Raw genomic sequence first — 16,169 nt, forward strand, 5'->3', positions numbered from 1 at the left:
AAACGAAAGAAGGTAATAAACTAGCAGCTCTTTGAACTTGGCTAGAATATACCATATATCCATTACCCTTTTCCCAACAATATATTAAGGATTTCCAAACCTAAAATTACTTTGGACACTTCATATGTTGATAAATGGTTTGGTTACCTACCAATTATACCTAGAAATATACTATTATTCATTTGGTCAATCTCAACCAACTAAGAATAGTTTTTTAAATTGATGGCGGCCATATTTACTAAATAATTATCAGAAAATTACACTGTATATACCTATAATAAATCATTAAGTCTCCTAAACTTGAGAAAGTTTTCTTCTTATTTTTTAATTCCTTTAATAAGATTCATGAGAATACATGTGTGTGTATATGTAGAGTTAGTCTTTTTGCATTTAGTTGAAGTATAAATAATTAGATATGAGATTTTTTATCGCGTTTTTTTCCTATTTAGCATAGTCTTTTTTGTGTTGGGCTTTTATAAGAGCGGGTATGAGAAGGCATCCCCTCTCCCTCATCAAAGCTTCGTTAAAATCTTGTTGACAAGCTTATGATAGTTCTCAAATCGTCTAGTCTTATTGTATTAATAGTTATATTTCGACGAAATGCTCTTCATTCTAGGTATAGTTTTGAGTTTCCAAGGTCCAATGGACCCAAGTGATTATTATGTATGGAAATATAAATGTACTATTCTTATTATGACATGTCTGATATTCTTGGCACTTTGTCCTATAATTTGACTCATAGTTTGTTGTTGTCTTGCACTTGTTTGGATGTCTAGCAATAACACTTCCGAGACATACTTATATAGAAAATTTCATTTAAACAATTGCACTTATCAATTGATCAAATATTTTCATTAAATACTTGCCAAAAGTTTCTCCATATGTTCTCATAAGTTAACTAACTCCTCCGATTATACATGTACATTAGCCTCAAAAAGTCATAACCAATTGAGGTTGATGTAATGTTATTAAAAGTAACATATTGTGTAGTTAACATATCCATCCATATAAGACGGTTGAGAACATTTCCTTGAAACAAAGCTAGTAAAGAACCACTTAATCATGTGTTCAGAACAAGACGTATAAATGTCATTTTTGACAAGTGCATCCCAGCACTAGTACATTTGTCAATGTGTAGTAACTTGCACTTGCACGTTGTTTCTCTTCAAATTCAGGCATTTCTTAAGCAAATCCAGGCATTCATCATCTCACAAAGACACAAACAAACATTTCATTATACGAAAACAATGCAAATAGGAAGACAGTTCATATTTTCTGTCTTCTGCAGACCCTTTCTGGCACTGCATTCCCAGAGTGCCAAGACTAACAGTGAATTGTTCACCACAAAATTTACTGCAAATAACGCTGCATTTTTCTTTGCACCAATCACCAATTACAACAGTTCCTCTAAAATCAATTTACAGGTACAAAGATACGAACGAAAGCAGGATGTATGAAAAAAAAAACCAAGAAACCTCATTGCTTTCGAGAGACCTAAAATCCTATCAAAAGGAAGAAATATATAGGGAAGAAAAAGGTTTAACCTCTGATGGTTATTCTACCAAAATGTTCAAACTATATAAGGCTATAAAGTCGTAAACAAAACCAATCGGCATATAACTGCCTCAACTAAAATCTGCCACTATCAGTTACAGGAGGATTCACCATTTAAATCCTCAGTCCAAGCAAAGAAGAGACCTTTGGTGAAGTTCTCTTCTATGTCACACCCTTCTTAATTTACAGTTAGACTGCACACTTCTTCCCAACATTTGCTGGAACCATTCCTCCACATCAAAACATGTTGCAACTCTAAAAACTCCAATGACAATTTTCTCTTCTTGTTTTATGCTTTGCGAACAAAAGAATAGCTCCTCAATAACTACTTGGCCAGTTCATCTGTGCATGCTGAGGCCGTTGATAAACATTGCCGGTTGGTCCAACCATATCAACTGGACCAGCTATTGTTTGGGACTGCTGCAGAAGTGGATGAACAGTTGATGCTGTAACTGGTTGAGCTGGGTGATAAACACCAGCAAAAGTTCCATGACCTGGTTGAGTGGGTGTTAGAGCCACTTGACCCTGAGGAAGATTATAAAACGAACTTGCTTGCAAACTAGATAAATCTCTATTGTGCGCATTAATCCACACACCTGAGCTTTCACTCTGCAAAAAAGAGATGTCGCATCTATAATCACATTCTTCAAACATTTACACAGATGATAAATATCAAAAAAATGTTGAAAAGAAAATCAACTGACACAGGGACATCCTTGACAATGCTATTTCACAAGGGAATAGGGCATCGAAAGGAAATCAATTGACACGGGGACATCCTTGACAATGCTATTTCACAAGGGAATAGGGCATTGAGGCAATGGTACAAGATATTTAATTAGAGCAGGGAAGATAAGTTGAAGCCTAAGAAAACCAGTATGCCAACTTATTCTGGAGGCAACAACAAATCACATTCAGAAATTCTAATTGTTATCTCTGTTTTAGAAATACAGAATTCTTCCCTCGACTAGAATGCAGACATGGGATAAGCCAAAGCCTCTATTAGCATATACTTCGCTAGGAAATGGACAACTGGTAACACATAAAGTACATTTAGTATTAATGGATGTATTGCAGTTATAAACAAAACTAAGATCAAACTCAATTTGACAAATTAATGTACTCCAATTTCTTTTGATGAAGCGGGGCTTCATTAGAAAGAGCTTCCATTGGATGCAATTGTTACAACAAAAGAGGAAATATCAGTCCAGATTACCAAAAAAAAAAATTGAAGGCCAAAGCAGTAAGGAACTGAGAAAATCCATGAACGAGTCAGTACTACTGGAGAAAAGTTAGCCAGCTAAACCGGCTAACCAATAGCTTTGAGCGAACATATTTGAGTTGAGAGTTGATACCCCCATCAAAACATCTCTCTATTCCTTTCACACCAAAAACACCAAAACATGCAAGCTGGGACCATAGTCCAGATCTTCCTGATGGGGTTCTCAACTTCCCTAGAGACCCAACTGATATAATGTGCTCCAATTAGATTAGACTGATCAGTTTTCGGCTTTAATTCTTACCAGCCTAACCACTACCACTCAAAGCAATTCAAGCTCTAAATACCACAGTTTTCACTATTCTCAGCAATAATGATGCACACATTCTCATGAAATATTTCAATGGAGCATAAAGAATTATTAACATTGCTAAGAGCAGATAATAGAGCCAACCTGTTGTCCACTCACATAGACATTACTCTCCTGGAACTGAGATGCAAAAAGATCCTCGTTGGAAGCAGGGTTTCCAGTCGTTGTAGATGAACTAGGGTTATAGTTGACAGGAGAGGATCCATATGGCGCATAAGTGCCAGGCACTCCCATGTGAGCTGGATTTCCAACATTAGCTCCTGGTCTATATTGCGAAAGTGAGTATCTGGGAACAGCTGATTGTGGAGGTGGATATATACCACCAGCCTGAGGCTGCTGGGAAAATGCACCATTGCTTAAAAATTGATGGATGGCTGCTGGTGGAACATAGAATGGTGAAAAGTAGTGACCGTATGGAATGAAATTTGGAGGATAATGGGGCAGATGCATCCCTGTAGCCTGTCGAAATACGGGGATAGGTTGCTGAGGTACAGCTATAGAACTCTGCATAAGCCCAGCAGCTTGAGTCACAAGTGGAGTTGGAGCTGCTGCAGATAAAGCAGGACTATTCCCACCCTGCAGAACAATCAAATAAATAAATACAAGCACAATTCTAGGAGTGGGTTAACTGAAGCCAGCACATCAAACCATCACAGTAAAGTGAGATATCCCTAAACTAATAATTGTTCTCTGTGCATTCTTTATTAACCAGACTTCCCATGAAACTACTTGAACATCACCATAAGAAGTTAAATCAAGACTGACAGAAGAGCATCCAAACCAATGATTTTAGTGCATACAGAGAAGTAATAAATATATTCAGTCTTTACTCAGCAGCTTAATGAGAACTCCTACAATATTATTCAGGAAAGCATGTTCTAGCAAAAGGAAATTTGGTGCCCTCACAATTTAACATAGAATCTGATTTAATAGCTCTTCCATGGTTATTCAGAAAAAATTTGGTTGAATATGATTCACGTTTATCATCTGGAATTATGTCTACAAGAGGTTAGAGAATTTTCACTATAATCCAGAAATATATTAATCTTTTCTAAATTTCAGTACGCTGCATATCCATAGCTGCATTTCAGATTGTAGAGAATGCCTTCTGTGCCAGCATAATAAAACTAAAGAATCAACTAGGCACTAATTATGACTCAAGCATACAGGGACAACAGAGCTTTTCTAGGTCTTTAGCCAAACACCAGAACCCTAACCCTTAGCACACACTTCTCTTCCCTTCCCCCTTCTGCTTATCTTTCTCCCCGCGAAATTAGAAAAACAATTTGAGACAAAATATAAACCAGAACTCAGCCGAGTTGGATTCTAACCTCTTGAGGAGATTGAGAAGTGTGTGGAGGCCCAACTGCAACATTGTACTGGGTAGAAACACCTGCTGAATGGAAGGGTGAAATGCGGCCATCACTATCAGCACTTGAACGGTAGAAGTGGGGATAGTAGCTTGGGTCAATCGGATGCTGAACCTGAACAAAGGAATAGATGTAAAACTTCTGAAGTATATAAGTATATTTCTTAAGCTTAACCACGCAAATGCTTCAACACGTATTGATTATCATTGATGCAGTTTCTAAGAACATGTCAAATCATTTTCGGAGAGGCAATTGTTATTAATATAGTTCCTACAACCATCACTATGAAACCAAGCACAACTGGACAAACATATGAATATACTAGGTCCCTGACACGTATTGAGGTAATACCAGTACACACTGAGTAAAAAGTTCAATCAAACTGCTGTGATGTTTATAGCACCAACATGTAAGTTTGTCATACCAATGACACCTTGAGGCTTCAGAAAGTATTATAATGACAAAATAGGTAGATAAAAAATCATAGAATGAAGACCTACAAGGAAATTTGGAAGACGAGAAACATCTCGAGGTTGAGATTCAGAATTTTCAAAGGGTGGGAGCTGATTGGTCAACATTGGTGGCGCAAATCCAAAATTATAGTTGGGGGATGTATGAACAACTGAATATTGTTGGCCCGCCGGCAGACTCTCCTGCTTTGGTTCACTGCACTCTGGAGCAGAGGATGAGATATTACCATCTCCTTTTGCAGGCAAACTCTCCTGTCCATGTGAAGATGGAGGCTGATCAGGATAATCTGTTTCCTCTGCAGCAGCTGATGCATTTTGATTACTGCATGTATTCATACAGAAGAAAAATGTTAGAACTGGAGGACCTGCAAATCTATTCATGAATCAGAATCCAATTTTGATTTGGAAAGAACAGACTTCAGCAAGTCCAGAATAAAAAAAACTAAGAGGCAAACATGCTCATGCACACAAAAAAACTGAAAAAATGAGGATCTTTCTCAAAGCTACAGAAAGATTGCCCCCATCCCACCCCACACCACACCCGCAACCAAAACAAATTCACACAAGCCTTTGAATATCTGTATCCACGAAGATTTTTCTAAAGAATAGCACCAGAAAACAAGTTGAGTGCAAGGATAAGACCTGACTAAGAAGTTGTATTATAGTGTTGAAGATTGAGCCCTGAAACTAAAAAAACTGAAGCTTGTGCCACTTGATACTTCAAGCACTGAATGTCAGTAGTCAAGTTAAGTCTAAGTTACTCAAAAGTGTCCTAGTTTCACTAGACATTGTTTTAAGTTGAGACTTGAAGTCTTTTGTTGGAATATACAAGTAGGTCGTCTCCCAGGATTTGGTCTGGAGGCGAGAGTGCAGGGCATGATGTGTAGGTTAGACGCAAGGCAGGGTTTGAACCCTACAACAGAGAAAGCCTCTTATATTTAAGTTGAAAAGTGTAGAAGGACGAACTCATTATCCACGAAATTTCCAACTTGCACTACGGCCCTTGGGGATTTCACAGTTACCAATACACAATATATATCGGTCCAAAAGGGAGAAAAGAATCCCTCAAGAGCTCAGTTCAAGTGGAAAAGGTTGAGATATTTGTGACTTGGGTCACACCTTTGAGCCCTGCATCATGCGAACTAAGCATGATATTTAAGTGGAGAAGGGTTGAGGGGAAAGCCCATTATCCTATGTCTTGAAAGTTGGGTTGGACCCAAGAGTTGGCCCCAGATTTCTCAGTCATAAAAAAACTTTAGAAGAATTTTATTTTTATGGGAAAATTGGGTTCAAAGATACCTATCTTTCTTAACTAGGTGGACCCAACTTTGGGAAAACCTGGCACAACCCAAAGTAGAATAACTGAACTGTGACAGCAGGAGTGGAACAAAGGGAGCAGAGAGTGTATCTGAATCATCTACTGATAGCACGTATTGGGTTAACCCGTTAATACTACTGTTGAAACTATAATTTGAAACCAAAAGACTTCTTAAAAATTCAATATAAGTTATTTATTCTTGGATGATAAGTATAGATATAACAGAAATTACTGCAAAAATAATTTCTCATATCATAGGGAGAGCAGCACAGAGAGAGAGAGAGAGAGACCTTGGAAGTTGCGCACTTGCAGCTTCTTCAATGCTCTCAGAAGATTCAGAAAGTGGTGGACTTCCATCATGCTCAGGAGCAATATTTGTGCTTGTGCCCAAACTAAAGCCAGAGTCAAAGCTTCCAAAACAGAACCCAAGTTTTTCAGACTCAGGAACATGAAGGTGATTAGGGATAATAACATTTTCAACATCTGAAATGTGTGATTTCTCCAACTTCTTCTGCAGATCCTCAGTGACTTCTTTTGTTTCAGGAACAGAAGCAGGAGCCTGCGACAGAGTATTGACTTCAACAGAAACCGTAGACACACCAGATGAAGAAGCAGCAGCAGCAAGAGTAGACCCCTGAGCTAGATTACTGTTTACAGGCTTTGGCTTCCACTCCTTAAAAGGACCTGGTGTAGAAAAACATAGAAGACAGCGTCATGCTTCCAGGGTGAATTACTGGACAGATGGGCAAGACAAACTCCATTTGCTAAACTCATTCTTTATCTTTTCCAATTTAACAAGTGAATTCGAACCAACAAACAAGCAAGGAGACTAAAGCACTAAGGTTCAAATTTTGGGAACACTCTAGTCATCTAGTGACAGAGTTGCAAGCACACCAAACACATAAACTCTAGACACTATACAACATTTTCGGAAGTAAAAACAAACAAGTATCTACACAGAGATCAATACTTTCTAATCTTTACCAGGCAGTATCCAGAAAACTTCACTTATGCAAGGACCGGATGACTTGTAACAAGTCAACGGCCAATATTCTATTTTGAGAACGTGAAGATGTTGCACTTAAACATTTCTGATGCAACATTTTGATTTGGGAAACTCAAACTTGAGCTAAATTCCAGATGAGACTATTTTTTAGAAGAAAAAAATCCAAGTATGTACAATATGAAATGGGCTAGAGAACCAGGGACCTTCACGCAAACATTTTATAATGATGCTCATAATTATATATTGTCAACAAAGATCAGCAAAAAAAACTTTAAGTTTCCACTAGTTCAACTCATTTAAGCTATGTTGATCTCAATTTCAGCTCATATGACCAAATCAACAAGAACTCAAAAATGCAATATTCTTGTAGCATGAAAAGCACCTTTTCTATATTCTTTTATGAAGAAAAGATCAAAGTTGTATCTCCATCACTGATCCAAAAGTTTCACTCTCTATTCATTGTTGAGACATGCAAAAGCTTTTTTTTAATTTCACAAAAGCATCTCAAGCAGAGATGCTACACTTCAATCTTCTGCAGTGTTCTTCGTCATATATTTTTATTTGATAATGTGCAATCTTAACCACAGGCAAATGTTCTTGTGGGAAATGGCTTTACTGTTTCTTGATAAATTGCATTACGTAATCAAAGAACTTCTTACGGGGGATGGCATGAACTGGAATAATAGCTTTACTTTCATTCTCTTCTCTTGATTAAAAAATAATATTCTTCACTTCTCATCTCTACAATAGACCACCCTACTAGGACTTTGCGAATCAATTCATTTGTTTCTGTAACATGCTAGTAGCATGGAAGGTTCTAAAGCATCAGTATTAACTGCTACCTTTGAAATATAAACAGACAACCCAGAACATCCAAAATAATCATGTTTCAAATGAAAACTCATAATATAACTATAAACACAAGTTTTGAACTTCACAAGTTTTTCACGACGGAGAAATCCATCCGTGGCCAACCCTTAGGACGCAGCCTTTGGAATTCGGGGAAAATAGACTCGCCCCTCTACTCTTCTCCACTTAAATACCATGCTTAGATCACATTGCGTGCGACTCGAACCTGTGACCAAAGTTACAAGTCCCAGCCACTTGAACCAAGTCACAAGTTTTGAACTTCATACTTACGGCACCTATATAACTAACCATAAACTTTTATTTTGGCAATCTACTTTACGGCTTCCCCCCACCCCGAAAAAAAGGGCACCATCTGATACTAGATTTGGTACATGTGAATAAATAGTCTTGAAGATTTCTAGTACTTTTCTTTGTGAAAAACGATTTCCGGTATTCTACTCTATCAAAGTACACCATACCACTTCCATCACTGCAAATTTCTCAAATATAGTTTTTCTGAAGCTAAAATATACACTGTAATTGTGAAAAAAAATCTGGATAGATGGAATGGCAAAAAAATTCTCTGCATTTTTCTTGATTAGGCTCTTTCTGAGAGTTGATTAAATTATGATTCCATCTCCCGTTACCCAAGCACAAAAAAGAAAGGAAGAAGAACATTATGCAGGTAATTATGAGGCAAAATCCAAGAACTACATTATCAAACTATGCAGCAACAGTAACAAAAGCACTAACAAAATCATTTTAGTAAATCATCTGAGAAGTTAGGGCTTCAAAACAATATTACAACATACATATCACGTTAAATTACTAACCTTTTAGTGGACCAACTGTGTGTGACCGATTGTTGTAATTAGATGACGGCCTACTGGAGGAAGAACCACTATGGGTTGAAGAAGCAGTTTGCGAGTACTCCGGAAGTTGATTCTTTCCAGGCCCCTGAAATTTGCTTGGCGTCTTTACTTGGATATTTGAGCTTCCAACAGTAGAAACTGCTACTAGGATGTGAGGGGAAAGAAATATATAAGCTTCATAAATTGAGCAGTGACAAATCCATCTTCTTAAAAAACAAAAAGGGTATAGTAAAATATATAACTACACAAATCGTAACACCTATTATATCAAATAATAACAGTTTCGTATTACTAAGTCTTCAAAGCTTTTACCAGTTGTCTTTTTGCTCCCATTGGATTTAGGAGAAACATGCTCAACCCCAGAATACTGGGGCCCAACTTCCCTTCTAACTGTGCCTACTACACCAGCGGGACGTGAATTTTGAGATGGCAAGAGCACGGGATCTGAAGCTGAGAGATAAGCTCCTGTTGGAGATGGTGAAGATAGCATTCTTGAAGAATTGCCGGTGTTTGGCATCCGCTGACCATGCACATCTTTGTTTCCTGTAGCTGATCTGTTTTTGGTGGAATCAGCAGAAGTTGTCTGCATGCCTGTATTTGCTTCAAATTGTTTAACTTCTCTTTTTGGGGAAGCATGAGCATTTTGTATGATACTGTTACTCCCCGAAGCTAGATCGCTAGGTCCATTTACTGCAGCACTTGATGAGCTGAAAACAATAATGAAAATTAGTCCTTCAAAATAAGACCAGATAATTTAGGCAACCGAATTCGTCAAAGGGCTTTTTTTTTTGTAATCTACTATGAATGGCAATACCCTGGCAATCAAGGTATCATGCATATGCAACAATTTCCAATAAAGCAAAAAAAAAAAATGTAAACATCAAATACCACCTTGAAATATTCTTAGCCTCAACATCAACCACAGTAGATAAGTTGACACTCTTGTCAAGAATTTGATTGGCAATATTGTTTTGACCATTCTTTCCACCACCTACATCTGATAAAACATACACATGATAGGATGAGTTGATAAGGAATGAGAGGAACTATAGATCAATCTAAAAGAGATATAAAGGCTCTTTCTATGAGCAAAATGAAAAGGCCTCAAGTGTGAAATCAATTTTTTAAAGACTGATAGTGGCAAGAATGCCTGAATACGAGGTCAATATCAGTTAAGATGCATTTTAAATAACAGATGAAATGTGTAAATAAAGTAAAATATTGTAATAAAGTGACATATTGTAGATTAGACATTAAACCTCAGAAATCAGAGCCTTCAGTCATTTAGCAAGAAGGGCACATCAGAATAGATGGAAAAGGAAGTAGCTTGAGTATGTTACAGAAGTTGGGCTCGTAAATTAAGATTCAGAAGAACACAAAATGAGGAACCCGGGCTCTGCAATATCACAAGAGACTACCAAAATGCAGAAAGATTAAAAACATGTTCTTTACCATGTGAAGCATGACGAGAAGTCAAATTTCCACGAATCCCTTTGTTACCTCTGCCCTGCATGCCTGGTTTCCACTTTGGTTCAGCAGACTCCTTAATTGAATTCTGAGGCCAAAAGTGTGAAAGATAAGATGAAAGGTCTACAGTAACCCAAAACAGTTCTCATTTATTAGGCGTCAAAAGAATCAACAACACAATCCAAGCAAGATGCTTATACCAAATCGGATTAATCCATAAGTCCTCGAACAAAGTAACCCATTTGATAATCACTAGTTCCTTAAGAGCCAAAAGATGAATGTATTCTGCTAAGGTGCTAATGCATAGCTATTAGATCAGGACCTTTTTCTGATAAACCAAGCATTAATCAGTACTAGCAGAACAGCAAGATAAGTTGCAACTACGATTACAGCAGTTGAACACCAGATGGCATTCGCAAATGCTGGACAGCTATGTGATAGCGACAGGTCTATAGATATGCTATTAAATTTGTGTTTCAGGGAATAAATAACTCGCCCATTCCACACAGACTCTAGAACCTACACCAATGAGCATTTATCAACCAGTATTTCAGCCACAGACCAAGAGTAAGCACTACAACAACCTCTTCAGGCACCTAATACAGATGACTACATTATTTCACAATTTCTCACCCAAAATAACAGAGAAAGACAACTCATGCCTATGCCACTCCCATAAGACGTTTACAGGTAAATTAGTAAGTTCATCATTTTTTCATATGATAAGAAGCGACTGTAGCAAATCAGTTCCTAGGCATACCTCTTTTCTCCGATCACGCTTGCTTTTAACTTCATGGAATGTATCTGCAAACAAAGCTTACGTGAATTTAGTAAAGAAACCTAGTTATGTCACCAACACAAAAGGTACCCAAAAAGAAAGAAAAAAAAAGAGAGAGAACAAAAGACCACATTATCAAAAACTGTGAATGGCACATTAGGACCAACCTGTTGTACATTAAATCATAGCTGCAAAAATACAATTTTTAACCCAAAACCATATATAATTTGCTAAAAAAAACTGATCTTGAACTAAAAGCAGATTGTTACCCCCCCCCCCCAGTTGTGAAGAGTCCGACCAACATAGCCCACCCCTCCTTTTCGCAAAGAGGAGGAAGGGAGATTGCATCTATCAGAAGGTTTTTTTCTCAAACACCATAATAATAAACTAAAGACAGCCCTTTTACACATACGCAAGTGCACCATTAATAAACCCAAAATTGAATTCTGCCCCTAACCCCAAATTCAAAACACCAAAGGAAGGAACAGAAAAGGTAAGAAGAAGAAAACCAAGGGGCATTCAATTGAGTACAAGGCACATGCAGAAGACCAACCAAAAAAAGAGAAAATGGGGAAAAATCAAAATTGAAGAAAATGGTCTCTCCAAAAAAACTCATTCTATCAAATACTCAAAACCCATAAACAGATCACAAAAAAAATCAAGATCAAACCCATCTCATTCAGTAAAGTGACAGCTAAGTACATACACAAAGAACTCCATTTAAAAAAAAAAAAAAAACAGAAAGAGAGATATAAAAATGAACCCTGTGAAAGAAGCTTCTGAGTAGTCTCATTGGGATCCATAGAACATTCCTTGAGCATTGCATATATCTCATCTTCACCATGATTTCCAGTGATCTCTTTGATGTTTTGGATCGTCTTTCGCATACCAGAAGGGATTGAAACCCTAGCTAATCCCCCAACTATACCACTGTTGCTCATCTTCACCACCCCAAAGACTACAACCCCGCTAATATTCTCTACTTTAGTATATACCCCAACTATATGTCTCTCTGTATATATGTATCACTGAATCTACAGAGAGAAAGGGAGAGGGAGGAAACAGAGAGTGATATATTTTTCTGGTGAAATATAAGGGCAAAGGGTTCTTCAATATTTTGTATGAATATTTATAGTTATTTTTTTTTATGTACTTGATTAATTTAGAAAAAAATTTATTTAAATTTTATTTTGTTTTTTGGGTTTTTTTGTATTTGATTTATTTTTATTGTTTGTAATTTATTTCTTTTTAATTTATTGTCGGTCAAAGACGGAAATTTGAATTACATGTTATTATTATTATCGCTTGTCGTATCTGAGTACAATTATTTAATTATGTTTGAATAAAATGACATATTATGGTGAAATATAAAGACTTAAACGGATGGATTCTTGAATTTATTTTTTATGTACTTTATAAATTTAGAAAAAAAATTATTTAAATTTTTTTTTGGTGTTAAAGGTATTTTTTTGTATTTGATTTATTTTTATTTTTATTATTTTTAATTTATTGTCAGTCAAAGATGAAAAATTTAATTACATCTTATTGTTATTATCGTTTGTCGTATCTGAGTACAATTATTTAATTGTGTTTGAATAAAATGACATATCATGGTGAAATATAAAGACTTAAACGGATGGATTCTTGAATTTATTTTTTATGTACTTTATAAATTTAGAAAAAAAATTATTTAAATTTTTTTGGGTGTTAAAGGTATTTTTTTGTATTTGATTTATTTTTATTTTTATTATTTTTAATTTATTGTCAGTCAAAGATGAAAATTTAATTACATCTTACTGTTATTATCGTTTGTCGTATCTGAGTACAATTATTTAATTGTGTTTGAATAAAATGACATATCATGGTGAAATATAAAGACTTAAACGGATGGATTCTTGAATTTATTTTTTATGTACTTTATTAATTATAAAAAAAATTATTTAAATTTTTTTTTGGTGCTAAAGGTATTTTTTTGTATTTGATTTATTTTTATTTTTATTATTTTTAATTTATTGTCAGTCAAAGATGAAAATTTAATTACATCTTATTGTTATTATCGTTTGTCGTATCTGAGTACAATTATTTAATTGTGTTTGAATAAAATGACATATCATGGTGAAATATAAAGACTTAAACGGATGGATTCTTGAATTTATTTTTTATGTACTTTATAAATTTAGAAAAAAAATTATTTAAATTTTTTTGGGTGTTAAAGGTATTTTTTTGTATTTGATTTATTTTTATTTTTATTATTTTTAATTTATTGTCAGTCAAAGATGAAAATTTAATTACATCTTACTGTTATTATCGTTTGTCGTATCTGAGTACAATTATTTAATTGTGTTTGAATAAAATGACATATCATGGTGAAATATAAAGACTTAAACGGATGGATTCTTGAATTTATTTTTTATGTACTTTATTAATTATAAAAAAAATTATTTAAATTTTTTTTTTGGTGTTAAAGGTATTTTTTTGTATTTGATTTATTTATTTATTTTATTTTTAATTTATTGTCAGTCAAAGATGGAAATTTAAATTACATCTTATTGTTATTATCGCTTGTCGTATCTGAGTACAACTATTTAATTGTGTTTGAATAAAACGACATATTATGGTAAAATATAAAGACTTAAGCGGATGGATTCTTGAATTTATTTTTTATGTACTTTATTAATTTAGAAAAAAAATTATTTAAATTTTTTTATGGTGTTTAAGGTATTTTTTTGTATTTGATTTATTTTTATTTTTATTATTTTTAATTTATTGTCAGTCAAAGATGGAAATATAAATTACATCTTATTGTTATTATCGTTTGTCGTATCTGAGTACAATTATTTAATTGTATTTGAATAAAACGACATATTGTGGTGAAATATAAAGACTTAAGCGGATGGATTCTTGAATTTATTTTTTATGTACTTTATTAATTTTGAAAAAAAATTATTTAAATTCTTTTTATGATGTTTAAGGTATTTTTTTGTATTTGATTTATTTTTATTTTTATTATTTTTAGTTTATTGTCAGACAAGATGAAAATTTGAATTACATCTTATTATTATTATCATTTATTGTATCTGAGTACAATTATTTAATTGTGTTCGAATAAAATGACATATTATGGTGAAATATAAAGACTTAAGCGGATGAATTCTTGAATTTATTTTTTATGTACTTAATTTAGAAGAAAAAAATTATTTAAATTTTATTTTTTGGTGTTTAAGGTATTTTATGTATTTGATTTATTTTTATTTTTATTATTTTTAATTTATTGTCAGACAAAGACGGAAATTTGAATTACATCTTATTATTATTATCATTTGTCGTATCTGAATACAATTATTTAATTGTGTTTGAATAAAACAACATATTATGGTGAAATATAAAGACTTAAGCGGATGGATTCTTGAATTTATTTATTTTTTGTTATTGATAGTTTTAAAGTTTTTTTTTGTATTTGATTTGCTTTTATTTTAATTTTTATTTTAAGGAATTTAATATATTATATTGTCTTTAATCGTGTTAAATGTATTTTTGTATTAAATTTACTTCTTTTTTATTTTATAAATAAACCAAATTAAGTTAATTATTGATCAAACTTTGAAATTTGAATTAGATTGTATCATTATAATCATTTGTGTTACTGAGTTATGAAATTGCATAATTTGTATATAATATTTTGATGAAATATAAGACTAAAATGAAAGAGTTATTTAAGTATTTTATATGCAATATTTATGTTTTAAGAAAATTGTTTTTGTTTATTTTAAAATAATTTTTTTTGTATTTGATTTTTTTTTCTATATATTGTTAGCCAGAGTTTGAAAATCGAATTAAATTATATCATTATTGTTGTTTATTGTTTTTGCTTCTCAGTTAAATTTTTTTTTGCTTAGTATAAAAATAAATCGATAAAAAATTTAAACTTATTAATTTAAAAGCATTTTATAAAACAGTGAATTTTTTAATTGAGATGAAAAATTTATTAAGCTGATTATAATGAGAAGTGAAGAAATAATTAAAATATGATATAGAGTTTTCCATGCTAAATAAAGATATTAAGCTTTATTTTTAAAGAATATATCAATTTACAAGTGGTTATTTTTTGTGGTATATTAAAATCAATTAATATATAGTAAAAAAAAAAGGAAAAACTTTTTTTCTTTTTCTTTTTTGCTATTGGTCATATATTTGTTGTGTTTGATTTACTTTTATTTTTTCTTCTTCCATGTATAGTTATTTTTTATTTTACTTTATTAATTTAGAAAAGAATATTTATTTTTTTACTTTTTTGTTGGTCGCGTTAGTGGTATTTTTTCGTATATAATTTGTTTTTGTTTTCTATTTTTGTAAATTATTTGTTTTTATCTAGTGTTAGTCAAAGATAGAAATTTGAATTAGACCGTATCATTATTGTTGTTCATCGGTTTTTTTTCTTTCTTTTTTTAGTCAAAGATTCATACTTGAACTAGACTGTATCATTATTATTATTTGTCATTTTTGAATTAGTGAATTGTTTACTTGAAATATAAAAAATGAAATACAAGAGTCAAGGGAAAGGTTTTTTCAATATTTTGCATGCAATATTTATAGTTGTTGTTTTTTACTTTACTAATTTCAAAAATATATATTTATTTATTTTTATTGGTCGTGTTAAATGTACTTTTTGTATTTGATTTACTTCATTTTTTTTAATTTTTATTTATATTTATGGTTAGTCAAAGATTGAAATTTGAATTAGACCATCTCATAATTCTTGTTTGTCGTTTTTAAGTCAATAAACTGTTTACTTAGAATATAATAAAGTGATTTATTTTGGTGAAATATAAGGACTCAGTGGAAAGGGTTCTTAAGTAATTTTTTGTGCAACATTTATAATTATTTATTAATTCAGAA

General features: G+C 33.0%; 1 protein-coding gene across 6 annotated transcripts; it reads right to left on the reverse strand.

Moving 5' to 3' along the window:
• Positions 1-1,349: 1,349 nt before the first annotated feature.
• LOC101265939 (GBF-interacting protein 1-like) lies at positions 1,350-12,577 on the reverse strand. Of its 6 annotated transcripts, none has more exons than XM_069287000.1 (11): positions 12,037-12,577; positions 11,256-11,299; positions 10,481-10,583; positions 9,920-10,025; positions 9,341-9,735; positions 8,990-9,166; positions 6,592-6,985; positions 5,014-5,305; positions 4,475-4,627; positions 3,243-3,719; positions 1,350-2,163 (listed from the first exon to the last, which is right to left on the reverse strand). In XM_069287000.1, the coding sequence occupies exons 1-11, from the start codon at positions 12,212-12,214 to the stop codon at positions 1,873-1,875; spliced, it is 2,610 nt and encodes an 869-aa protein (XP_069143101.1). In that variant the 5' UTR covers positions 12,215-12,577; the 3' UTR covers positions 1,350-1,872. The 6 variants fall into 6 exon arrangements, with proteins under 6 accessions (XP_069143101.1, XP_010323919.1, XP_069143100.1 ...); XM_010325617.3 differs by having other exon boundaries at positions 3,228-3,719; XM_069286999.1 differs by having other exon boundaries at positions 8,990-9,169.
• Positions 12,578-16,169: the final 3,592 nt, after the last annotated feature.

Source organism: Solanum lycopersicum, chromosome 7 (assembly GCF_036512215.1).
Source record: "Solanum lycopersicum chromosome 7, SLM_r2.1".
In the NCBI taxonomy this organism is placed as follows: domain Eukaryota; kingdom Viridiplantae; phylum Streptophyta; class Magnoliopsida; order Solanales; family Solanaceae; genus Solanum; species Solanum lycopersicum.

What these genes read in the sequence shown, in the direction of transcription:
- LOC101265939 (XM_010325615.4), bottom strand. Translation starts at nt 12,214, where the DNA reads ATGAGCAACAGTGGTATAGTTGGGGGATTAGCTAGGGTTTCAATCCCT. An exon ending in GCAAGTGCGCAACTTCCAAG is followed by an intron (nt 5,306 to 6,591) that starts GTCTCTCTCTCT and finishes GAATACATGCAG; the next exon opens with TAATCAAAATGCATCAGCTG. An exon ending in CTCGTCTTCCAAATTTCCTT is followed by an intron (nt 4,628 to 5,013) that starts GTAGGTCTTCAT and finishes TCCTTTGTTCAG; the next exon opens with GTTCAGCATCCGATTGACCC.